The sequence below is a fragment of the Anopheles gambiae genome, chromosome 2 (genome assembly GCF_943734735.2).
Source record: "Anopheles gambiae chromosome 2, idAnoGambNW_F1_1, whole genome shotgun sequence".
NCBI lineage: Eukaryota > Metazoa > Arthropoda > Insecta > Diptera > Culicidae > Anopheles > Anopheles gambiae.
Window position 1 is genome coordinate 113574746 of NC_064601.1, and position 24193 is coordinate 113598938.

Here is a 24193-nt window from a genome sequence, read left to right on the forward strand (position 1 = left end):
TTAATTACAGACATCAGTCGCAGGCTCATTTGATGTGTGCCTTGCTCACTCGAAACGAGACGCAAACAAGCTTCAAAACGCCGTCCAAACATCAAACGAAAGAGCGTCCCAAGAAGCAACAGCCGCAGATATGCAACACGCGTGGAGTATCGAGATAAAGCCAAAGCCAAAGCATGTGTGCCCTGAACCACTCCACTCCACAGGGACGGACGGGGCTAAAAGATAACGAAGAAAAACGAGGTTAATAATGGTGTGTGGAGGAAATTAGCGAAGGTGATAAAGAAAGCTGGGCAGAAACAAATAAGAAAAAAAACACGACCGCATCTGCGACTGTTATGCTTTGCAAAAGATGAAGCATAAATAAATAATCGATAGCGGACCACCCAGCAAGCAACTCGGTTCGCCCGGTTGTGATGAGCTGTGTCGTCTGATGGGAATTCGATGGCCAGCGATACGGGAGCTGGTAGGTCAGCCCATCATCCGTGTTTTTTTTCGCCAATTTAATGCACGGACGGGCAAGAAAGAGGGACGTATAGCCCAAAGTTTCGACCTCTTTCGATGGTTCGGTGGTGAGTTGGTAGCGGCGGGGTGAGTTCAGGGTTTGTGGACGCTTTGGAAGTTTGTCTTGTAGTCGATCAAAATTGCATGTTGAATCACGATGGGGAAAGTTGAAACCGAGCGAGTGTTTTTTGCAAGAAGTGTGTAACCGTGGAAGCTGTCGCTTGACGGAGACCTGACCTTTCGTATTGATCTCTGTGCTGTTGCAAAGGGAGTTTCTTGGAATGTGCTACAGAAGAATTGGTTACTTGAACTGAGCGTTTAGATTAAACTGAGCAGGATTATGAGCGTCAAAAGGTGAAATTTTGTAGGGAGGATCTTGTAGAATTCTTGGGATATACCTAAGCAGAAAAGAGCACATTAAGCACCACATAGATGAGAAAAAGGGCAATTTTTAAGAGTATTTCTAATAATGTTATCGTTATCCAAGAGGTTCAACTAACTACAAACATAAAGATTGCTCTCCAAAGAGGCCCAAAGAGTCTGCTAAATAGGGTCACAAACGGCATTGCATAAGGGCGAACGAACTAATTCAACAGTGTGGCAATCATACAACTCGGCCCGTGCCCGTCTGTATACACCTCAAAGGGCCAAAGTAGAGCTTTGCGTTTTGTTTGCTCAAAGCTGCAGATGCATTTATGTGGCACGTTTCTAAGTTTCTAAGTCGTTTGCATAGCTGCTGCTTACTTCTGTACAGATTGTTTTCCTCTGCTCTCTCTGCCCCAGCAATCGACAATGGCCCAATCTGGGGGGAAAACTATTATAAAAGTGAGGACGATGACGGCGCCTGCCAGACTGTCATACAGCACGTCAACGAACGCTTTCAACGATGCCTGGAACTTGGTTGTCATCGCTGGGCGTGTTCTGCCTGCTGCTGGTAAAATAAAACGATTTCTTTTGCTGTATCTTAGGTGCCTACTTTAAACATTATCCTTCTACAGTGCTTTGTGTCAGGTGAACCGCGTCCTGATTTCGCCCTCAACAGTACCCTCATCGGGACGGTGCGTGTGGCCGGAGCCATCGATGATACGCAGCTGGTCGTAGCCGATATCAATGCGAATCTGTACATCAATCTCAACTCCACCTATCCGGGGCTGTCCGCGCTGCTCAAGCTAACGCAGGAAGTAGGAGAAACTGCCTCCCGCCTGCTGTACAATGTGCTTACTCCACTCGAATCGCTTGCGCCCTCGCGAGACTCACAAGACGTGCAGCTGTTTGACGAAGTGCTCAAAAACATTACCACCCTGCAAAAATTCGTATCAGTGCGACTCGTGGCAATAAGCACCACTATTGAGATGAAACTGAATGGCTTTCTTCCCTCGAAGCTGGAGGACGTATTTGGGCGTGTCGTGCTTGGGCTGCAGGAGCTGGGCCTGGCGTTGGAGACCCTAAAGAGTGCCGTTACAGCAGTGCTTAGTGGAGGCAGCCAAGGGGAGTGTCCTCCAAAATCCGTCCGACCCAAGCTTGTCTATCGGGTGGTGTACGCCGTCCGTACACTTAGGGCTTACCTGCCCGCGGTGACGTACACACTGACGACCGTGGTCGAGAACATCGCGTTAGCCGATCGGTTCATTGTGCGGCTGTCGGAAGACACGAAGCAAGTACAGGATCCGAACCAGTACGTCGATCTAGTGCGGGCCACTACCGGCATGGTATCCAGGGCAGTAGCTACCAGCATTGCCACAATAACTGCTGAATACGGGAAGGTATCCGCCAAGCTACCGCAGTTTGCCAACCTTACCACGCTGATGGCATACGGACAGGTGAGCCAACTGATGAGCTCCTACAACGCTGTGCTGATGCAACTCGGCACCATTGATGCATCGTTCGATGCCTCCCTAGCGGACATTGCGGAGAAACTGCGACTCGCACTGCAACCGGACGAAAGCACGCCGATGGTAGACAATGCGGAGGTAGTCGCGACACTGGTCACCACCCTAATCTCTAGCAGTCCGTACGGGCGCTTCTGTTTCTACAAATTCTCCGAGCTGCTGCTCGGACTGACCGACACCGGACTGCTCGGGGTGGAAGGCTGCATTAGCCGAGAGACGTTGCGGCTGCATCAGCTTAGTTACGCACTGCAGGAGCACGCCAGGCTGCTGCTGTTCGATCTGAAAGATCTGCCCACCGAGCTGGGCGAATGTAATCTGCTGCCAAACGCGAACCGACGTGCGGCGTGTGTTACGACGGTTAGTGAGAGAGCGAGAGCGAGTGAGTGCGGGCTGGAGTTGAATTTTAATGTCCATTAATGTCTTTATTTCAGGTGGTTGGTTTTTACACCAGTGTGGCGAAAAGTTTCCGAACCAAATTCAACAACCTGTACAGTACGGGATCGGCGGAAGCGGATGCAAGCAAACACCGTCTGGCGGCGTGCGTGAAGGTGCTACAGTTTAAGCTGGTGGATGGATCCTCGACCGACCTGAACGCTCAGATTCGGAAGTGCTCGATGGTGGGTCCAGTGGCATAGTTATAACACGCATGATGTGGGATGGTCCTCATTGTATGAAGAAAGCTGTTTAATAAAAGTAATAACATCTGGAACTGTACCTTTCTGTGCTGTGGTTGTCTAATGCTAGAAGTCAAATGAAGCCAAGGCAATCAACAATTCTATCCTAGACGTTGTCAATCCAAACTTTTGTCGAGCTTGTTGTAGACATTCTCGAATTTCAACAATTTCGAGGCTAATCCAAGGCTTCATTCAAGAAGTGTAATGGGCTTAGAAACAGTTTGTTGCACTTCTTCGATCTGAAAAATTGATTTCATTCAATCACTGTAAAGTTTAAACGGAATTTACAATGTGTCAATTATTTCGCAACATTTGCGAAGACTTTTTTGTGTTCCGCAACCGTTCCGCTCTCCCGGGGGTCAAAACCACATAGTCGCCGACAAAACAAACGCAGAGAAACAAACGCTGCACCGTATTGTTTACATAAAAACGTTTGGCTTGGAGCCTAACAGGCCAAAACAGCCGCTCAAAACAAATAAGAAACCAAACTGAGGTGACAGACAGAGTGTGTAATCGAGCCCTCGGCCGTCCATCGGGCATGCGGGGTAATCAATCTTCATTCGAAACGGATTTTTATGTGCGACGGAAAGACCACCGATCGGCGGATTGGGTTACATCGAGCGGTGTTACTGTGCTCGGGGAGGAGGGTTTTGGAATGAGCCCGAATGCAGCAACCCAAATGGGTTGAGTCGTAAACGCGACAAAGCATCTTGACCTTGACCAGTCACTTGACGTGCACTGCGTACAGCGATCGGAAGATTCCCAACAGTCACAGCCTAGAGTGGTCTGAGCTTCCGAGTGCGCTTGAATGGTGGTTTTTACTGCGCTTCCTTTCAAGGGGGGACACTACTGCACCCGAAAGTGGCAATGCTTGCTCGGGTCAGGAAATGTCACTACATAAAGTGGCAAAAGAGAAGGTCGTCAACATGGCTGATATGTTGGTTTAATTGGAGGTTCGCTTGAAGATTCATTCGTTGTTAGTAAAGTGTTTGACCTTAAATCGATGTAGTTTAGTGTCTTTAGAACTGAAGTAGTTGTTCGAATTCCTCCCCGAAAACATTACATTGATTATTTTTCGTCTCAATTTTGCAAACAGACTGAGTCACACACATGCTTCTAAGTACACATGTTTTAACAGCTGTTACTGTATCTGACGGTAGCATCGCGTCTGCGAAACAGTTTTCATAAGAACGCTTCTCACACAGCTAAAGAATATCGTACAATAAAGTAAGTGATTGATTTTTTCTCCAAAAATGACAGCTTTTTATTCATTAATAGTACTATTATTGATTAAGGTAAGGGTTCTACTTTCAAGTAATGTCACAAATAGGGTTCTTACTCATCAAAACATTCATTGAAGCTCTCTCGTGCAGGTCCAGTTCCAAATTTTGGTCTTCCAGTATCAGTCGCCGGCAGTGCACAAGTGATCTCTGCATCCAACCAAACAAGCGCGGTGGTGAAATCCGCCACAAATCACCTCGGTAACGTCTCGCTTGCTTCGAACTACACGAAACATCAAACGGTGTTGGTACAGCTGGCAATGATCGCTAACTTTACCGCGAGCGTCGATCAGTCGATCGTGATGCCTTTACTTGCACTAGCTGAAGCCACATCGGGCAATGTGAGCGAACTATTCAACGCCATTTGGGAAGGGATCGCTACAACACAGAGCTACATAACGCATACACTTCCTGGCGATTTGAAGAAGCTGGAAATCGAGATCGATCACTACGTACCTGATCGATTGAAGGATGGGTTTGGTTGTGTTCAACGAGGGCTAGATAGTTTGAGTGAAGCTTTGAAGTCACTGCAAAATGGTGTCTTAAATGCAGTTAGGGAAGCAGGGACGAATAGCATGTCGAATGTAGAGCTAAGGAAGTTTGTGAGCTTAAAAGTAGTTAATGACGTAGCGCGCAGCATTAGGGCGGTGAGTGTTTGCTTTCCATCGATTGTGGAAACAGTTAACAGTACGAGTGACAGGTTGAAAACAGCTGATCAGTTTATCATCGACACGAGCCGGTTGGTTGCAAAACTGAACGGCAGATTTAGTCAAAGATTGATGAACCGTGCGGCGAGTTTAAGAAGAGAATTTATTGAAGTAAATAAACGTTTGGTTCCCTAGTTGTAAGCATTTTTAATCCTTTTTATTCCAAAATTATTGAATCAACTCAACAATAAGTCAAAATGAAATAAATTAGCTGAAAAGATTAACTCAGCGTAATTTCACGATGAGCGAAATCGTTCGTGCCACTGGCTGGCTCTCGTTTCTTTAACGCGCCCCGGTATCGCGTATCGTTGTCGTGACTTTTCATTACAGCAGAAGAGACTGCGCGCGTCGCGTGTAATTACCAACCCGGCTCATTCACCTATGCCATATGCCATAAACTCTGCTAAAAGCTCACGTGCCCCGCTGGAGCGTTTAACCTCGAGCCGACCTGCAATAACCATGCGTCTCCATCGGACGTGCGACAGGCGTGACCTTGAGGCATCAACCTTGAAAAGGAACACCATCTCGCCTCGGTCTAAGCGGTGCTCCTGTGAAGAAAGCCATTGGGTGAAAGAAACAAAGGAAAACGAAAGCGGACAGGGCAACCGAAAAATCGAATGAAATTATCACCTTACACGGGTAACGAGCCGCATGCTGTGCATGCTCACGTGCAGCGCTGACGAGCTAACGGGCGTGTAAATGAGGATGGAAATTTCCTGCCTGTTGAGCAGCAGCAGTCTCCCTCCCACAGACGCGTCCCACCGATTATCGCTGATGTCGTCGAATTAAAACTAATTGTAGCAATCGAACGAACGACGCGAACGGGGGGAATAAAAACAACAAAGCCAAGCGCTACTACACACGTGTGGTTATTTTTCGTTGTTCTTGGATGCGCTTTTGTGTGCAGCTTTTCGCTCATTTATCACCGATGCACTCATGAGCCACGCTTTACTTACCGAGTGCCGTTCTCTCTGCCTCTCTTTCTGTTGTTTTACGTTTGCAGTGAGTGTCGCGCTGCTCCGCGTCACCGGCTGACTGACACTAATGAGCCGGTGCATCATGACGAAGCCCGCGATATATAGTCGCCCGGTTTCGCGTGCAGCCCATCACTTGAATGGGGCCCGTAAAAATCATCATGTTTACACCGAATTGTACTCCCGTTCCTATCGTTTCTACTGTTGCCGAGGGCGGGCAGTCTGTGTGCGAGTGCTGATGATGGCCATCAACGCTAGCGACACGTGACCGATGGATCACACATTAGTTAAGAAGCCGGGAGGCAAGAGAGGAAGGTCAGTTGCAGTGCGAAGTGATGCATGTGAGAATGGTTCTGTTTTGTTCATTCATTCGGTTGCGATAATCAGCTTGAATCAGTCGTGGTTCGACAAATTTAGCTTGGGTTGGACTGGGTATGACATTTCATATTCTTCACTATTCTTCTAAATCGTAATTTTTTGGATGCCACACTTCTTCCTAAACTTTTTACAAAGTTTGTGGATTAATCTAGAAGAATTGTTCGAGATTTTTGGATGTACATATTCAATAAAAGCGTTTTTATACAACTTTACGCTTGAATTTCGTAGGCTATAATCATAACATAAGCGTTGTTTAAGTTGGCAAAAAACTCTTTGAGCTGATTGAATGTTAAAAACAGAGAATATCATTAAATTTATCATAAATTGATCACTCAAAAAAATCATTTCCTATCGTAAGTTTAAACCAAAAAGATAAAAAGCAGTAAAAGATGCACGCAAAAATGCTGTTTCTTCAAACACGACAGTAACTTCTCATTTGAAGTGGAGTTAGTCGCCCATATTTCATCATGATCAGATGATCTCACCAGCAGACCCCGCCCAGATTATGAAATCGCTTCAAACACGAGTACCACAGAAGCCGCATTCGCCAATCCCGACCGATTTGCTGCTGCGTTTTGTGCGCGTTAATCAATGTCACGTCATGTTGAGTTAAAATCATGCCTGACTGGTTTGTCGCTTCTGCCTGGGCAGGAGGAAGAAGGAAGGGAAGAAGCTTTCCCGGTTGTGTCCGGATGAGCGGTGGCGCACAAGGCAACACCCTTCCCATCCCATCCCTCCAGCAACGTGTTGCATAGGCAGTTGGTGAGATGACGTTTATTAGGTTATGGCATCGCCGGTGTATCGTTTCGCGCTACGGCGACTACCTGTCAGTCAGTTTGCGCTTGCTCACCTGTCAGCGGACCGATTGCACGTGGCGCCTTAAAGGGGTGCGTTCATTCGTGCGTCAACCGGCTGTTCTACCTGCTTCCTGCTTTGTTGACCGGGTCCAGAATGGGAAGCAAATTGTACGACAGGTAAAGAGATTCAAGGTTGTGCCAACTAAGAGTGCAACAATTTGATATTTCTTTCTCAGCAAAGCAAACTCTCTATCTTTCAACGTTCAAATCATTCCCGTTACTTGCTCACGCCATAAAAGGAGCTCATCACACACACACACACACACACACTCAGTCGGTGTTGATTGATTGCAACAGTAAGGGTGGTAATTTTTGGCCTCGTTACACATATATCCCCACCCAAGACGAAACGATGCCAAATCAACGCCTCTTGCCGGCTGATCGTACACAAGTGTCGCACGAGCCGAGGTTACCCAGCGGTTAGAGTCACAAGCGTAAAATAATTCACCGTTTAATTAACTCATCTTTCACGTGTTGCTCTCCAACTCGGGCTGGTGCTCGGGAGACTGTCGTCCCAATCATTTCCACCTTGCTGATGTGCACTAAATGGTGCAACTACTTCCACCGTGTATCCCGTGTCGTTGCCATTTTTTGACACTGTTTAATCCACACGATCATGCGTTTAGTAGCCTACCAATACACAAACAACCAGAGTGGGGGGAAAGATCTCATTTTCCCTTCGTATACGGTGGTTTGATACGAAATGGCAGTATCTGATTACGTACGTTTGGGTGAAAATAATATTTTAAATTTAAACATTTCCCAACATAATAACGTTAATAATAGTCGCCCGGTCTGGGCCACCTTTAGCGACGACGCATCGGCCGCCTGGCATCCTCCCAGGAGGAATCCAACCGCTGTCGTTGCGGAAGACACGAGGTTTCGGACCGTCGAACCTGCCTCGGAGGGAGGGTATTTATAGCGGGACCGATTCCCGCGTGCTGCGCTTGTGGGGTGTTTTTCCGGAGCGATCTTGAAGAGCGAGAAGGTGTGTGTGTGTGAGATAGAGAGAGAAAGAGAGATGGGACGCCGGATGGGGTCGATGTTTCGTAAAGACTCGTGGTGAACCGTTTTTCCAAATCGGGGGGATTCGGGGACCGCCGGTGAAAGGCTGCCGGGGTGAAAGGCAGATCACTGCCGACGACGGCTTCAAATGATTGTCTATTAATAATCTGTAAATCATATAAACGGTCGGCCTCGGCGAAACCAACTCGACGGTGGCAACGTTGCGGTTGTATCGGCTGAGCGCGACTTGCTATTCGATAGACAGACGCTCTTAAAACACGACCACGACCGCACAGAGCAACTGTCGGCTTGGATTGGCAATACTAAATGGATGCGACTCGATGGGCGAGTCTGTCGGTGCGTGCGTGAACTTTACCAACCGGATGTGTGTAATAAAGATGAAACCAACTGTTGATTGGATGTGACCAATCACCAATCGAATTGAATTTGTGTACAGTTTGTAGGAAAACTGGACAAGTGGAAATGAGCTGGATCGCATTTTCAAGACTTTCATGTGCAATTTAGATGATTTTATCGACAGGATAGGTCAACATTTCATATCCGAGCAACAAAACATCAAAAAGCAAAATAAAATAATGCAACTATTGAGTGAAATACGGCTTTTTACCTTTCATATCCTGGTCACGGCACCACTAACCCGCAAAACACCAAGGAAAGGAACGACAGGAATGAAAGTGTAGCAAAATCATCCGACTGATTCTCATCGCGCTCATGCTGTCTCCACACTGGTTAGACAATTTTGTTTATTTATACTCCGGCCTCGGCATATCTGTTTACCAACCAACGCTTTCTTACCACGATCGGGCGATGATCGTGTGTGGAATCGCGAAGAAAGTTGCACATTTTGCACCTGACGTTCTTTCCCATTTTGATACAAAATTTTGCTGTGTCCATACACACATACACACACACACATCCCACGACAAAGGTAGGCCGGAATCAATCACAGCAATCAACGAACTCCTAAGTAGCCTGAAGCATGTTGACGGAAGCGTCCTACTCACATTACTACCACGCGGCAATCGCATCAGGTCGCGCTGAAAATAGCGCACCGCACTGGGGCGGCTGTGGCTTAAAATAAATGATTTTTATTTTTAAACCGATTGGATCATTTTCATGTCCAAAGTGCATCATTATGGAAGTTAGCTGCTAGTAGCTGATGAATAGCTCTGCCGTTATCGTTAGGTTAGGAGGGAGCTGCGAACGTTGCTACCACAGAGAGCTAGGAATTCGTCATACAATGCGGGAGAGCAAGAGAGAGAGAAAGAGAGCGTGTTTAATTTGAGAATTTATATTTCACCATGACTATCAACATTCGGAAGAAATAGTGAACGGTCTGATATCGTGTGCCGCTTTATTTCCAAAACCAACTCTTGTCTAAGGGTACCGTCGGGGTGCTCATCTCATTGGGTGAGGCGCTAGTCGTCCGCTGTGGGGCCCGTCAAGGCACAGGCCCGGATGCTGTTGATCAGATCCGTTTCGGTAAACTCAACCAGATTCACCTTGGCCAGCTCGTTGCAGATCAGGAACCGATTCGCGCTTGCGGCCGCTTCCGTTTCGATCAGCTCGAACAGGTACTGCATCTTGAGGTCAAAGTTCGCCACCACCTCAGCGTAGAAGCCGGAAAGCTGTTGGTGAAAGATGAAAGATTCGAAGGGAACGAACGGTCAATAAACGATGCTATGAAATAAGGCCTAACCTACCGCTTGAACGCATTCGTTCAGGTTGTCCGGTGTCGTGAGTGAGTCGCAGATGCTCAGCTCATTGAACAAGTCTTCGTAGTCCGGCGGCAGTAGAATCCTCACTGTGGCTAGCGTGTCCTGCAGATATTCCAGCCGTGTGATCTCCTTGTCCACACAGAGCGCCGAGTTGTCCGAGAGCGAGGTTAGGAAACCGAACACCAGGCCCATGTACTTGTTGAAACAGAACTGCGCATACTTGCCATTCTCGATCACGGTCAGGATGAGACTGTCGAGCAGGGGGGAGGACACGTTCGTCGTTGCATTGCCAGCGGACAGAGCGTTCGCGATGGTATTGAGAAGCGTCTGAAGCTGATCGTCCATCGCTGTGTAGCGCTTAGTTTGCGTTTTGTTGAACACTTCCCGGAAGCTGGACAGCGCACCGGTAACGTTGCTGAATGCAGGCGCGGCAGTTATGTGCGTCAGATTCTGGATGTCGGCTGCGACGCCACTGTACTCGAGGGCGTAACTGTCAACTCCCGCTTTCACATCGATCGCCAGCGCATCCGTTACGTTCTTTACGGACGCCAACACCGTCCCGGACACGTCGGCCGACTGGTTCGACGCTTTCTGCACCAGCAGCAGATAGTCATCGGCCAGGTTAATGTTCTCGAGCGTGCTGTCGATCGTGTACTTAATAACAGGCAGGTACGCCTTCAGCTGGTTGATCGAGAACACGACTTCGTAAATGAATGCGGGCTTGACGTACTGCTTCACGAGCGCCTCGGTCAGCTCGGTCACACCGCCGGCTTGCGTGCCGGCCGCGTCCAGTGCCAGCCGGAGGGTTTGCAGTTTCGCCGTCAGGTCGTTCAGCCCGAGCACGATGCGGCGGAAGCCGTCGCTAAACTGTTTCGGTATGTAGTCGAGCCCTTCGCTGGCGAAGTGCGTCTTGAACACGGCCTTAATGTCCGCGATCGCTATCGGTAGCTTGGTGCTGATCGCTTCCTTGGTAGTGTTGATGTTCGTAAACATGGTCGCGAACGCGTCGGACATATTGCCGGACACGTCCGACACCAGGGCGGTCACGTTCGGGACGAGGTCGCTACCGATCGTCACCAGGTCGGTGGCAACGCGCACCGTAATGTTGGCCAGCTCCTGCAGCCCCTTGTAGTTGGCTTCTACCATGTACGGGGTGTTATCGTCCGCCGCCAGCAGTACGGTTTGCGCTTTCTGTGCTGCAGTGGACACCTTCCCACTGCTCTTGATCGGTAGCTTGATGCCAAAGTCAGGCTTCGCGTGAGCGGACGGCAGGAGCTACGGGAGGAGAGGAATGCGATGGCAAAGCTTCAGTAAATGCGGGTTGGAGTTTTCAGGTTGAGCGGTATCTACCTGCGAGAGACTCTGCACGCACAGCACAAACACCAGTAGGCGCATCATTGCGAAGGACCACTTTCGGCTTTTCTACGAGTGGTCCAATGTCACCACCAACTACAACTAGAACTTCCAAGGTAATCGGAGGTATCGGGCACGAAATCTTTCACCGTTCCCAACAGGGGTAGACTGTGTGTGCTGCGTACGTGGTTACTGCTGCTGATCCAGCTGCAATAGAGCGGCACACAGTGCGGTGTTGTGTATGTCTGTACAATCGGTGGTTTCAGCGGCAGCTGTGCAAACAGTCACCAGACCAGATCTGCAGAGTGTCGAGAGCCCGGCGGGTGAACACTTTGCGGTGCAGATTTTTCCACTGTTGCCAGTGCTCCACGCGCGTCTGTCCGATGCGAATCGCCTCGGCGACAAGATGCCCTGGAGCCGTAGTTTCGGTGGATGTGATGTGAAGTAAGGGCCAGACCATTCTGGCGAATATGCTTCAATGCTTCAGGAACAAAGCATGTAGTGCTATTTCGCTAAAGTAATATCAATATTCATTATTGAAGGACTTCAAGGTATGAGACAGGGAGCATAAACAAAGACAATCTTAAACTTGCACAACCAAAGCTTGCTTTATTGACTTCGCTCGTGCTACACATTCCACCAAACGCTCATTCCTCGTTGCCGTTCGGTCCCTCCTCGGCACAAGTGGTGATCTTTTCCAGCAGCAACGGCAGATCCGACTCGCCGAGCGAAGACTGTGAGAGGCGCAGGCAAATCTTCAATCGGCTGCCGCTCGCTGCAATCTCGCGCGCGATCGTATCGTACCCGAGAGCAAACATGTCGCCAAAAGCTGCCTCCAGTTTTTTGTAGATACCGGCCAGCTAGGGTGGGAAAGGAAATGGGACGAAAATGTTAGCAAATCGCAGGAAAATGAACAGTGCAGTCACAAAAGAGCAGAAAGAAGCTCCACTCACCGAGGTAATGCACTCGTCCAGGTTCGCCTGATCGCTGATGCCATTGCACACGGTCAGATCGCCGGCAATGTCCTCGTAGTCGTAGAACAGCACGTCCAGCATCAGCTCGATCGTGGTGCGGAAGTACTCCAGCCGCGTCACCTCCTTGTCGACGCACTCGCGCGCATCGATGCTGACCGTGTCGAGCATGGAGAAGAAAAAGTCTTTGTACTTGTAGAAACAGTACTGCGAGTACTCGGCGTTCGCGATGAGCGTCACGATCAGCGCGTTCACTACGTAGCTGTCCTGGATGATGAACAGTGGGGCCGCCACCGCGTACACATTGATCACCGAGTCCTTCAGGCTGCCCAGCACAGTGTCCACGGACGGGGTTTTGTTCCGCAGGTCGGCCAGGTTGGCAGCGTAATCGCCCAGCAGCGCGAGTATCGCGCTCCCGTTGGCAGCCGCAGCGACGTTGGTGAGGGAGGAAAAGTTGCCCTGCAGCGACGATAGATCGGTACCGATGCTTGTGGTCGTGTTGGTGATGGCGCTGCCAATCGCCTGTATGATGCCATCCAGATCCGCCGCAATGCTCGACTTTTCGCCCAGCGTAAGGGCCACCTTGTTTGCCAGATCGAGCATGTACTGGTCGGCGATGGCAATGCCCTCGATCGTACTGTCCACGGTGTACTTCAGCACAGGTACGGTGGCTCTCAGCAGGTGCAGCCCCTTCACCAGGTCCGTTATCAACGAGTTGCGCATGTAGGTAGAGACGATCGCCGATGTGAGGGTGCCATTCACGCCGACTGCAGCCTGCGCATTGCGTGCCCCCTGCTGCAGGCCGATGAGCGTCACATTCAGTGCGGACAGCGCTTTGCCGATGTGCTGGAAACTGTCCTCAAACTTCTCGATCAGTGGCTTGCCGATCAGCACGATCAGCGGGGTGGTGATATTCGGCATACGATCCGTCACGTACGAGCTCGCATTGGCAACGGCGGCCAGTGCCGCCCCGAACACGGTGTCCACATCGCCGCTGGAATTGCTGGCGAGCGCATTAATGCTGCTGATGACGGTGGTTCCCAGCGGCTGGAAGTCGTTCGCCACCGTCTGCACCGCTCTGAACACTTGATTCAGCAGCGTCAGGTTGTAGCGGATGGTAAAGCTGAGCGTGGCATTGTTCACCACGGAGATGGCAGCGTTCGCTTCGGAGGCGGCGAGCCCAACCCGGGACGTGCCACGGACGGGTGCGCTCAGCGCAAACTCTGGTCGTGGCTCTGCGGCGATGCACTGCACATTGGAGTGCAGGAGAGAGGGATTGGAGTTATCGCATCACCGGTTCTTCGACAGTTCTTCCTTACTTACCTGCAGTAGTGACAGCACGATCAATGCTGCTATTGTAACTCCCATCTTACGCTCGCTCGTCTTACGTCTAGTGTCTGTAGCTAGGGATGCGCTAGTTTGAAATATGCCAAATGACTACGTCTCGGAATCGACGTTCAATGCCACCGACAGTGGTGAGGCACAGTTCTTGGAACGAAGGGGCAACCGTTGCTCCAGTCGTGCGAACACATGCGCAAACCAGCTGTGCACACGATGCGCAGTTTGTGGAGGCGATAGTCCTGGAATTGGGCTTGGATTTCAGAGAATGCACAGAAACATACGACCCCCCACCCTGTGCGAAGGTGTGCCGCAGTGATGTATGCATGGATGGATCGCTAGTTCAAGCTGATTTCGATGCAAAGACAATGAGCTCGCTGGGAGATAAATGTGTCTAAATATAGGCTACAGTGTACATCCGTTTTTTTAAGTTATTTGCATTAGACAGTTAGAATTTACTGAAAGTGGGCAAAACTGTAGTAGCTAAGGATAGCAGCTAGAGTCACCGAAGAGTGGTCAGAGAAGTGATTGAATCTTCCCCATCCAAAACCATCTCTTTGGAGCTCCGTTTGGTTCAACTCTCAGCCCGCTCTAATACGGACAATATTTGAACAGGTGCCGCAGGGCTCATGAAAGCCTACCGTTTCGAAATGGCAGGCTGTCTGCACGCAACCAGAAGCTCAGTAACACACAGAGAACGGACGTTGGGTACAGAGAGTGAGCGAGTTTTGCTCCACAAGCACACAAACAAAAAAACGGAGTATGGATCGTACCGCTCTGTTGGTACTACTTTTCCTACAGGTACGAAACGATCCGCCGCATCTTTTTAGCGACCTGATGAGACATTTTTCCTGCACATCACCCTTTTCGCTGCCCCCAGGTATCGCTGACCTTCGCCAGCCCGGACTATGGAATACCGAATGCCGTCTACGGCACGGCCCGGCTACTGACCAGTGTGTCCGACGCAGCCAGCTATCTAGACACACTGGCGGCACCAAAGCTCGTACCGGCGAACATCACGCAAACCACCTTCAATCTGTCGAACGTGGTGCAGCTCCTCCAGCAGACGGGCAGTGCCATAGCGCAAGACGGCAACAGTGTGGCGAGCGCGATCACCAACCTCACCGAAAGCACATCGGGCGATCCGGCAGCACTGTTCGACGCTGCCAACCGGACCATCCAGATCGCGCTGGATCACATCACGAAACTGCTTCCCTCGGTTAACTTCAACCTGAGCGCTCTGATCGGTGACAGCGTACCGGAGCAGCTAACCGATGGCTTCGGGAGGATATATCTACGGCTGATCACGCTGCGCACCCAGCTGGGTACGCTCAAGTCTGCGATTCTTGCAGCGATCGCAGCAGCCGGCACTACCACGCCCATCCCGACGGACATACTGGCGAAGTACATAACACTGAGGAAGGTGTACGACGTGGTGGAGTCCGCTCGGAAGCTTCGTGCCTATTTACCGGTGCTGCGCTACACGCTCAACACCTCGATCGAGGACATGGTGGTGGCCGACCAGTATCTGGCGCAGTACACCGGCATGCTGGCGTCGCTCGACAGCTTGGTAGCGACCGTTCTGCAGCCGCTCTCCGCAGCCAAGGAGGGTTACTACTCGGCACTGAAGGGTGGTGTCCGCGATCTAGCCGGTTTCTACGCACTCGTGGAAGAGTCTACGCTCCTGCTGGCGGTGTACAATGTGACGGGGCTGGGAACGTTGATAGACACCATGCTGGGGAAGTTTAACACCCCACTGGCAAACGTTACTCAGGATGTTGCCGCCGTGGCCTTACAGCTGCAGAACTATCTGGACGCGGTCAAGGGTATGGTGGGGATCAGTGACCCCCAGGTCATCTCCGTCACCGAGAGCAAGCTGACCGTGGCCCTGATCCACACGCTGATCGATAGTGGCCCGTACTCGCGCTACTGCTTCAACAAGTACAAGGATCAGGTCACCGATCTGCTCAACTATCTGCTGGAGGAGTCCTCGATATGCATCGACCGGGAGATACCGCGCCTGGGCAACCTCGGCCCAGCCGTGCAGAGCGTCCTCGATGTCAGTGCGTACGACTTTGAGGACATTAACGATTGGCTTACGATCTGTGACGGGCTGCAGGAACCGGCCAACCAGAACCTGTGCGTCACGACGGTTAGTGAGCTGTTCTTCTAGCTTGTACTTGAGCGTCTTAACAGCCTCTCATTCGCTATGCTTTCCTCCTCTTCCGAACAGATTACCCAAGCGTACACCAGGCTGGGAGATGACTTTGCCGACAAGTATGCACTGCTGTACGACCTGACGACTACCGAGGTGAACGCGAGCAAACAGCGGGTGAAAATCTGCATTGACCTGTCGAGACGATGGCTCGCCGACGGCTACATTCCGAACCTGCAGAACGGCATCGAGCAGTGCGCTCTGAACGGCCCAACTGCGGTCTAGAAGCCGACACGTTACGCGTCAATAAATCGCAATCGAAAGCAGAATTTTGAATTTACTTGTTGTTTTCGTTTTCTTTTTCTTTTTTTTGTTGCTGAAATGTTAAATACAGACTGACGGTTTTTTTGAAGCAAAAGATATGCCTTTTTTTTAAAACAATATTAGACATTCGAGCATACCCCGAAATATTAATGCGTTTGGCTGTGTGTGTGTGTGCATGCATGCTATGCGAGTGTATTGGTGCAAAAGCATCCCCAAGCTGATCGTGAGCTCCATCACTGCGTGGATTGCCGAACAGCTAGGCATATTTGTACAGCAGGATCCGGCAGGCCATCTTTTTTTTTTGCACTCCACTCATCTGTTTGCTGTGTCTGCTCCCTGGGTCCCGCTCGAACGGGACGTGGCAAAATGCTGCGCGGGCAAGATGCAGTGTGCCCGCAGGAAAATGAATAGTTAAGAAGAAATTAAAATTTTAATAAAAATTAGTAAAACAGCACAATCTTAGAAAACTATGATTTGATGATTTCAATGATGACAGAACAGAAAATTTGACCGAAATGGAAATGGATTCGTATTTTTGTTTTAGATTTGCTTCATATTAAATGGAACTGTTATTTGTCTTTTTATTGTTTCAGAAGCGCATAATTGATTACATGTTTGTAAAAATGTTCTAATTGCTCGGTAAAAACGATTCAAGGCGGTAAAGTTATATCTAGCATAGACAAGGGCAAAACATAGTAGCTTCATTTACACTTCCAAACCACAGGGGTTATTATAATTTCACGCGAACGGGTCTCAGATTGGGGCTGTTTAAACAGCTGCGTGCTGTGCCAAAACCGGCAAACGGGTCGCAAGGGCCAGTGCCGATGATACATACCACAATCGACGTATATAAAAGCGGTATCTACCCAAGACGCAATCAGTTTCTTGTCCTCCTGCTTAGCAGAGAACGTCCACGAAATGAATCGACTACTGCTAGCGTTCGGGCTCGTCTGCTTACTGCAGGTAAGTACTGGTTGCCACCTGAAATGGGATCCTGAACGGCACCTCAACACTCTTCTGGAAAAACCAACCCATATCATGATGCGTTTGTTACACGCTTTCTCACACACAGGGACTCTCTGCTGAGCCGAGACCAGAGTTTGCGTTGAGCGGTACCGTTCCAGCAAGCATCCGCATTACGGCGGTGAAAAACGATGCTAATGTCACTGCGACTGCCATCAAGGCGCTCAACGTGACTACTGTTAACTCCGGATTTGCGGGGCTAGTCGGCACAAAGACTCAGATTGAAAAAGTCATCACCGACTTCGATACAAAGGCGCAGGCCATCCTTGCCGCCTACGATACGCTGCTGGCTGCTAACGATGGCAACGTATCCGGACAGTTTGACGCCTTCGTCACCACCATCAATGCAACGATAACGTATATCTCGACCGATGCCAGCAACGTTACGGCCGAGCTGGGCGTGTTCAACTACACTGGCATCTCGGATGAGTTGACGGACGCGTTCGAGCGCATCCTTACCGGATTGACCGATCTGAGAGCGAAGACCGTCACTGTGCAGACGGGTATCCAGGCCGCAGTTAACAGTGCAGGATCGGCGACAGTCAGTGCGGACATTCTGCGCCAGTTCGTGCCACTGCGCACCATGTACGATCTGCTGCGCGCGGCCAGCAACCTGCGTGCCTATCTGCCGCTGGTGCAGTACATTCTGACCACCACGATCGAGAACATCGCGGAGGCGGACAGTTACTTGATGAATCTGAAGTCACTTCTGTCGACGGGCGTTTCGTCAGAAGCGAGCAAATACGGTGTCGATATCGAGAAGGTTACCAGCGAAATTGAAGCGCAGCTTGCAGCGGATTTTGCTGGCGAGGCCGACACTGCTAATGCCACTTACTATACTGTGAATCAGTATTCAAACATTAACAGAGCCGCAAACCATAGCGATCTAATGAGTACTCTTAGCACGCTGAACACTCTGTTCACCACCACCACACTGGCGGGCAAAACGGCCACTCTCGGTTTGGCATTTGATAAAATCAACACATCACTGACCACCCTCGTCAGTCAGCTGCAGAACTCAACCGATGTGCTTACGAATCCGCTCGTCAAAGAGCTGGTTGACACGCTGATGGGTAATGACGAGTACGGTCGCTACTGCTACCACAAGTACAAGGATCTGGTTCAGGGTCTGTTTGGACAGTCTTTCGATTCGGCCTGGCAGTGTGTGGACAAGGAGTACGAGCGTCTCGAATACTTGAAGGTCACGCTTGCGTTCATCGTCGACATCCTGGCTTTCGATTACGAAGATATCCCAGTGCAAGCCGAAGTGTGCAATACACTTACTTCTGACGACAATCTGAATAGCTGCGTGTTAGCGGTGAGTACCAGGAGTTAGATATGAACCGTTATGCGGTAACCTTTACTGACTTTTCATGTTATTTCTCTCTTTATTTGTCACTCCCTCTCTTTCTCTATCTAGCTTACCAAATACTACAAGGACCTGTTCGTAGCCACTGCCGATAAGGTAACCCAAGTGTTCCAGTTCGCCACGGATGAGGCCGCAGCCAGCGAGAACCGTATCCTAATCTGCTTCCAGCTGGTCAACATTGAAGGATCCGTCACGGCAGTGGAGGAGATCAGCGCTGATCTAACCACCTGCTCCATCAGTGGCCCACGCGGCTCGGATTAAATAACAAAATCCAGAAAAATAATGTAATCTACCAGTACGCCTCGGTAAGGAAAGGTTGCCAGAGAAATAGTTTCAATAAACGCAACGACCCTAGCTGCGCAAGGCTTTATCGTAGCTAGGAAAAAATCTAAATCTCAACGTGCAATGGTAGTTTTGCTGTCTTTCCTTCTCTTCTGGCTCGCTCGTCGTGTGGCAGATCTTGACAATATGTCCTCATTGTCATAGAATTGCCGGCAGCTCAGTTTCATTATGTCAGACTGTAACCATCGGCATTAAAGCCTAACCTGCTTCGAAGCTATTTACGGCTCATAGTCAAGCGCTAGGGCTGAACACACCGTAGCAAATATGGAGCCCGAGGAATACCAAGGTCAACAGCGTTCTGAGCATTTCTAATGAGCCATCCGTTGACTTATCCCAGTGCATCTGTGGTGAAGTCCTTCGTAGGCTTGGAATAATTCTTGGTCAATGCGTTTGCTTACCGTGAAGGCATGATCATGATAACCAATCTATCTACACTCTTCGCTTATACTGGAAATTAATGCCATCAACTGCTACATCACTGCATAAACACAGCCTTTTGCGGGTGTTGATGTGTGTTGTTTTTTCATTACATACCTGCTCAGCTGCATAGCATAGCATAGCATAATTGCATTCCAAGGCGGTGTTGAAGAGATAGACCTTGAGGACGCAGATTCACGTGAGATCTGAATACAACTGAAGTGCACGTTTACGTTCCGCTCGATCCTGTTAATAGTGGTCGTGGAACACATAGATTAGTGCTTTGTAGGTAAGGCGATGTGCTGCACGCTCATTCATCACACGTACGACCATATTGGATGCTTTGGAATAAATCTGTATTGTTAGATCGTTTGTTGGTTTTACCTTTAATCCAAATCCGGCTTAGCAGTTATCGACGACACTTGTTGCAAGAGATGTAAATATGAAGTACATAAGATGAGTGAGGACCTTCGGCATGATTCGGTCGTTTGGTCCTCCTGAGTAATCTGCGTGAACATCTCCAGTTAACATTAACTCCGGTTGATTTTCTGCATCTCGATCACATGGAGGATATGTTCTGTCAGTTTATCACTGCTAATTACTCTACAGCTTTGCGCTGATCACACTAAGTAATCTTATCCATCATATGTATACTCAGAAGCTAAAGCAAGAGAGAAGCAATTTACCTTACGACGTATAACTCCCCCGTGCGTTCTGATCTTCAATGACGATCCTCACCGTGGTGCTGTGTCGAGAGAGTGATCGTACTCCGTCTTCTGCTGTCTGTAGAAGAGCTCCTTCTCATCGCCGGTATTTCCAAAGTGTGATAGATCGTAGATCTGGTAAATCGGATATTGGATATCATCTATTATTCTGCTTGTCATAAAAATAGTATTCGCACAAATGTTAACAAACAATAGAAACGCCTCGCATGCTGTACACACGTGCTAAAGTTTGAGATTGGAACAGTTAGCTAAACCACTTGATTCAACAAAATCCGCCGTATGTGTGTGGCGCTATATTCAGCTGTTTAGGGTGAACCATTCTTTTCGTGACTTTCAAAAAACGTTGATTCTTTAGGGCGGTTCGCATCGCATGGAGAGAGATGTAATGGTTGGATATCGTATAAATTCTGTCTTCATTGAAGTATGATCGGTAGGTCGCGCAACTTGAACATTACCGTCAGCAAGAACACGGATCGTTTAGGACGATGGTGTTGTAGGATCTGAAATAGCGACGTATATCGTCTTGAGAAGTAAAATATAGATGATTTTAGTTTAGTTTGGAGTTTAGAAGCGAAATTCGTGGTCGTCTTTGGTAACCAATAAGCCCCAGAAATTGTTTCGCCATTTTGCGTTGCTACAGAGCCATCTAAAACTATTTCCTGTCTTTCAACACATGATTTTGTCACCTGAACTCAACTTGTGATGGTTATTCTCAATACTATTGAATGGAACCTAAACCTAATATCTTACCAGTCGTTTAGTGACAAAGGCATAACATTTAGCGCACCTGTTGCGTGGTAAACTGGTAAACTCCATCCATTCTTAACTTTCACTATTTCGGGTCAATAAGGATCGATAAATCTTCCTCAAATCTTTCGTCTAAAACGCAATTGCACAGGATTTCCTCTGATTTCTATAAGATCCGATGTAGTCCCATCCTTGACAGTGTCGGCAGTGCTAATGTGAGCTTTAATGGTTAAACAATTGATCTGTTACTGGTACTTTTAACTTTTCCTCTAGAATCTGAGCAAAGGAGTGCTTTAGGAGTGTTATATTTCAAATATGTTTAAAAAAACAGCCCCGAAACACAATTATTCCTATATGTTCTATAAATGGGCCACTTATTGCACCTGAGAAACGAGTAACGAAGATAGGGATGAAATAAGAAGTTTTACTGTACAGAAAGTAATGGCGCTCGATGGAAGTTTGAACAGCTGCATGCTGTGCCAAAAAATATTTTCCTCGATCGTTTGCCCGAAGGGTTGGTAGCGATGGAACATAACACATTCAACCTATATAAAAGCTGTGGCTACCTTGCACGCAATCAGTTTCTTGTCTTCTCCTGCTTAGCGGAGGACGTCTACGAAATGCATCGACTACTGCTAGCGCTCGGTCTCGTCTGCATACTGCAGGTAAGTACTGATTGTCACTGTAAAGGGGATCAACTCAACGGAACCTCAACGCCTGTACCATGATGCGTTTGTTTCACGCCTTCCCACACACAGGGACTCTCTGCTGAGCCGAGACCAGAGTTTGCGTTGAACGGTACCGTCCCAGCAAGCGTCCGCATTACGGCGGTGAAAAACGATGCTAATGTCACTGCGACAGCCATAAAGGCACTCAACGTGACTACTGTTAACTCCGCATATCCAGGGCTAGTCGGCACAAAGACTCAGATTGAAAAAGTCATCACCCAGTTCGATACAAAGGCTCAGGCCATCCTTGCCGCCTACGATACGCTGCTGGCTGCTAACGATGGCAACGTCTCTGGACAGTTTGACGCCTTCGTCACCACCATCAATGCAACGATAACTTACATCGCGACCGACGCCAGCAACGTTACGGCCGAGCTGGGCGTGTTCAATTACACTGGCATCTCGGATGAGCTGACGGACGCGTTCGAGCGCATCCTTACCGGGTTGACCGATCTGAGAGCAAAGACCGCCACCGTGCAGACGGGTATTCAGGCCGCAGTTAACAGTGCAGGATCGGCGACAGTCAGTGCGGACATTCTGCGCCAGTTCGTGCCACTGCGAAACATGTACGATCTGCTGCGCGCGGCCAGCAACCTGCGTGCCTATCTGCCGCTGGTGCAGTACATTCTGACCACCACGATCGAGAACATTGCGGAAGCGGACAGTTACTTGATGGAGCTGGACACCCTTCTGTCGTCGGGTGTGTCGACGGAAACTGGCAAGTACGCAGAAGATATTCAAAAGATTGCGAACGAAACAATCTTCCAAGTGGTAGACGGTTTTGCTGGTGAGAACATAAATACTGAAACAGCTTCTAATGAGATTTTGTTATCGCCGAATATTGGGAGTGCCCCAAGACATTCCGATCTGATTGCTGCAGCAACCAATCTGAGTGCATTATACACCAACGCCACGCTGATGCAACAAACAAATGCAATGATTGCTGCATTTGCCAGGATTAGCACATCTTTGACTTCGCGCATTGCTACACTGCAAGCAGGTTTCAAAGTGCTTGACTTTCCACTCTTCAAGCAGCTCGTGGACACGCTGATGGGCAATGACGAGTACGGTCGCTACTGCTATCAGAAGTACATGGGGCTTGGTGGAGTCATTTTTGGACAGTTTTTTATGTCGGCCTGGCTGTGCGTGGTTAACGAGAACCTACGTCTCGAATACTTGAAGACTACCCTGGGGTTCATGATTGAAATACTGGCTTACGATTACGAGGATGTGATAGAGCAAGTAAAAGTATGTGATAATCTTACCAGTGCGGATAATCTGAACAACTGCGTGGCAGCGGTAAGTACCAGGATCATTGTGTACACAATGTTGCAGTTTTATATCAATGTGATTTTGTTCCCTCTAGCTAGCGAATTTCTACACGGAACTGTTTAACGAAACTGCCACAAAGATTTCTACCATGTATCAACTCGCCACAGATGAGGCCGCAGCCAGCGAGAACCGTATCCTTATATGCATCGAGCTGGTTTACATTCAAGGAACTGTCCTTGAGCCGCAGAAGATCTCCGACAATCTGGCAATCTGTAGCCGAGACGGCCCAAGGGGTTCGGATTAAGTAAAGCCAAGAGAAAACAAAACTTTGTATGCTACCAGCACATCATAGAAAGAAAACGATGTCAGAGAAATAGTGCAAATAAACGCAACGACGCTAGCTGAGCACGGCTTTATTATAGTTAAGAATAAACCTCAACTTGCAACCTGTTGGTGTTGCTGTCGTAGATCTACCGGCAGCTCAATTTCATAGTTGCAGAACTTCGGCTGTGCACAATACAGCCTTACCTGCTTCGAGGTTGTTTACGCCTCATAGACCAGGAACAATTCTTTATAAAAAAGTCTCTACTTTTTTTTACTTACTCCCTTATCTGAAGACAAGGTCATTTCCAGTTATCAACACTCTTCAACAAAACAATGAATTAATGCCATCAACTGATGTATGTTTTATGTTTTCCTTACATACCTTCTCAGTTCATTTTTCGAAGATATATCGAGAATGATAGCATGCTTGTATTGGAACCCAATGTTGAAGTGATAAACTTGAATGACCTATGAGATCTGACTACAACTTTTCTACACGTAAATCGTTCTAACACATTAGATGGTATGCAATAAGGCCGGAAATAGGGTCTGAAATAAGTTGTAACGTTTGTTGGCTTTACCTCCAGTAAATCCTGCTTAGTAGTTATCGATGACATTTGTCGCAAAGGGGTACACATCTGAAACATAAAATTGGACAGTGGACCTTCGGGATAATCCAGTCTTTCGTCCTCTGTGTAGTCTTTGTGAAAATTGCCAAATTCCGTTTCTTTTGGATTTCGATCAGATACAGGATTGTCAACAGCTCTTCTGTCAGTCCACAGTTCTGTCAGTTTTTAGGGATTTTCTTAGTTATCTGACACTTTATGTGATATAAATTGGAATCTCTAGCAACTTGTATGGACACATCCAATGGGATGTTCCGTCGAACCTGTCCAAAAAGCAGACCACAGAGTTAAATTAACATCATACAAAGTTCTATGTCAGTATCAAACAATGTATAAAGTGTCCTTAGCTATGACCTGTGAGACAGCTATGAGAGTCCTTGAAAAACCCTGTATTGCAGTCAACTCTCTTTAGCTTTGCACTGATCACAATAGTGGCCTTATATAAAGATGGTGGGGCACTACATGGTGGGACAGC

The 24193-nt window shown here is 48.6% G+C and overlaps 6 protein-coding genes and 1 long non-coding RNA gene across 7 annotated transcripts; 5 read left to right on the forward strand and 2 right to left on the reverse strand.

Annotated features, from left to right (window-relative positions):
• Positions 1 to 1289: 1289 nt before the first annotated feature.
• On the forward strand, positions 1290 to 3100 carry LOC5666893 (uncharacterized). The gene is made up of 3 exons (XM_001687924.2): positions 1290 to 1435; positions 1500 to 2747; positions 2822 to 3100. The coding sequence occupies exons 1-3, from the start codon at positions 1388 to 1390 to the stop codon at positions 3023 to 3025; spliced, it is 1500 nt and encodes a 499-aa protein (XP_001687976.2). The 5' UTR covers positions 1290 to 1387; the 3' UTR covers positions 3026 to 3100.
• An 867-nt stretch (positions 3101 to 3967) lies between these two features.
• On the forward strand, positions 3968 to 5750 carry LOC133391010 (uncharacterized). The gene is made up of 3 exons (XM_061640548.1): positions 3968 to 4359; positions 4425 to 5083; positions 5726 to 5750. Exons 1-3 carry the CDS (start codon positions 4318 to 4320, stop codon positions 5748 to 5750), a joined length of 726 nt encoding a protein of 241 aa, XP_061496532.1. The 5' UTR covers positions 3968 to 4317.
• A 3811-nt stretch (positions 5751 to 9561) lies between these two features.
• On the reverse strand, positions 9562 to 11570 carry LOC5666894 (uncharacterized). The gene is made up of 3 exons (XM_001687923.2): positions 11355 to 11570; positions 9990 to 11279; positions 9562 to 9914 (listed from the first exon to the last, which is right to left on the reverse strand). Exons 1-3 carry the CDS (start codon positions 11400 to 11402, stop codon positions 9705 to 9707), a joined length of 1548 nt encoding a protein of 515 aa, XP_001687975.2. The 5' UTR covers positions 11403 to 11570; the 3' UTR covers positions 9562 to 9704.
• A 370-nt stretch (positions 11571 to 11940) lies between these two features.
• LOC5666895 (uncharacterized) lies at positions 11941 to 13840 on the reverse strand. The gene is made up of 3 exons (XM_001687922.2): positions 13652 to 13840; positions 12311 to 13576; positions 11941 to 12217 (listed from the first exon to the last, which is right to left on the reverse strand). Exons 1-3 carry the CDS (start codon positions 13694 to 13696, stop codon positions 12005 to 12007), a joined length of 1524 nt encoding a protein of 507 aa, XP_001687974.2. The 5' UTR covers positions 13697 to 13840; the 3' UTR covers positions 11941 to 12004.
• Positions 13841 to 14117: 277 nt separating this feature from the next.
• On the forward strand, positions 14118 to 16161 carry LOC5666888 (uncharacterized). Its single transcript, XM_001687921.2, has 3 exons — positions 14118 to 14467; positions 14547 to 15818; positions 15900 to 16161. Exons 1-3 carry the CDS (start codon positions 14429 to 14431, stop codon positions 16104 to 16106), a joined length of 1518 nt encoding a protein of 505 aa, XP_001687973.2. The 5' UTR covers positions 14118 to 14428; the 3' UTR covers positions 16107 to 16161.
• A 794-nt stretch (positions 16162 to 16955) lies between these two features.
• LOC133391011 (uncharacterized) lies at positions 16956 to 18367 on the forward strand. The gene is made up of 3 exons (XM_061640549.1): positions 16956 to 17108; positions 17218 to 18275; positions 18331 to 18367. Exons 1-3 carry the CDS (start codon positions 17064 to 17066, stop codon positions 18365 to 18367), a joined length of 1140 nt encoding a protein of 379 aa, XP_061496533.1. The 5' UTR covers positions 16956 to 17063.
• A 68-nt stretch (positions 18368 to 18435) lies between these two features.
• LOC133391839 (uncharacterized) lies at positions 18436 to 18930 on the forward strand. Its single transcript, XR_009765301.1, has 2 exons — positions 18436 to 18486; positions 18589 to 18930. It is a non-coding gene; the product is annotated as an uncharacterized LOC133391839 (long non-coding RNA).
• The last annotated feature ends 5263 nt before the right edge of the window (positions 18931 to 24193 follow it).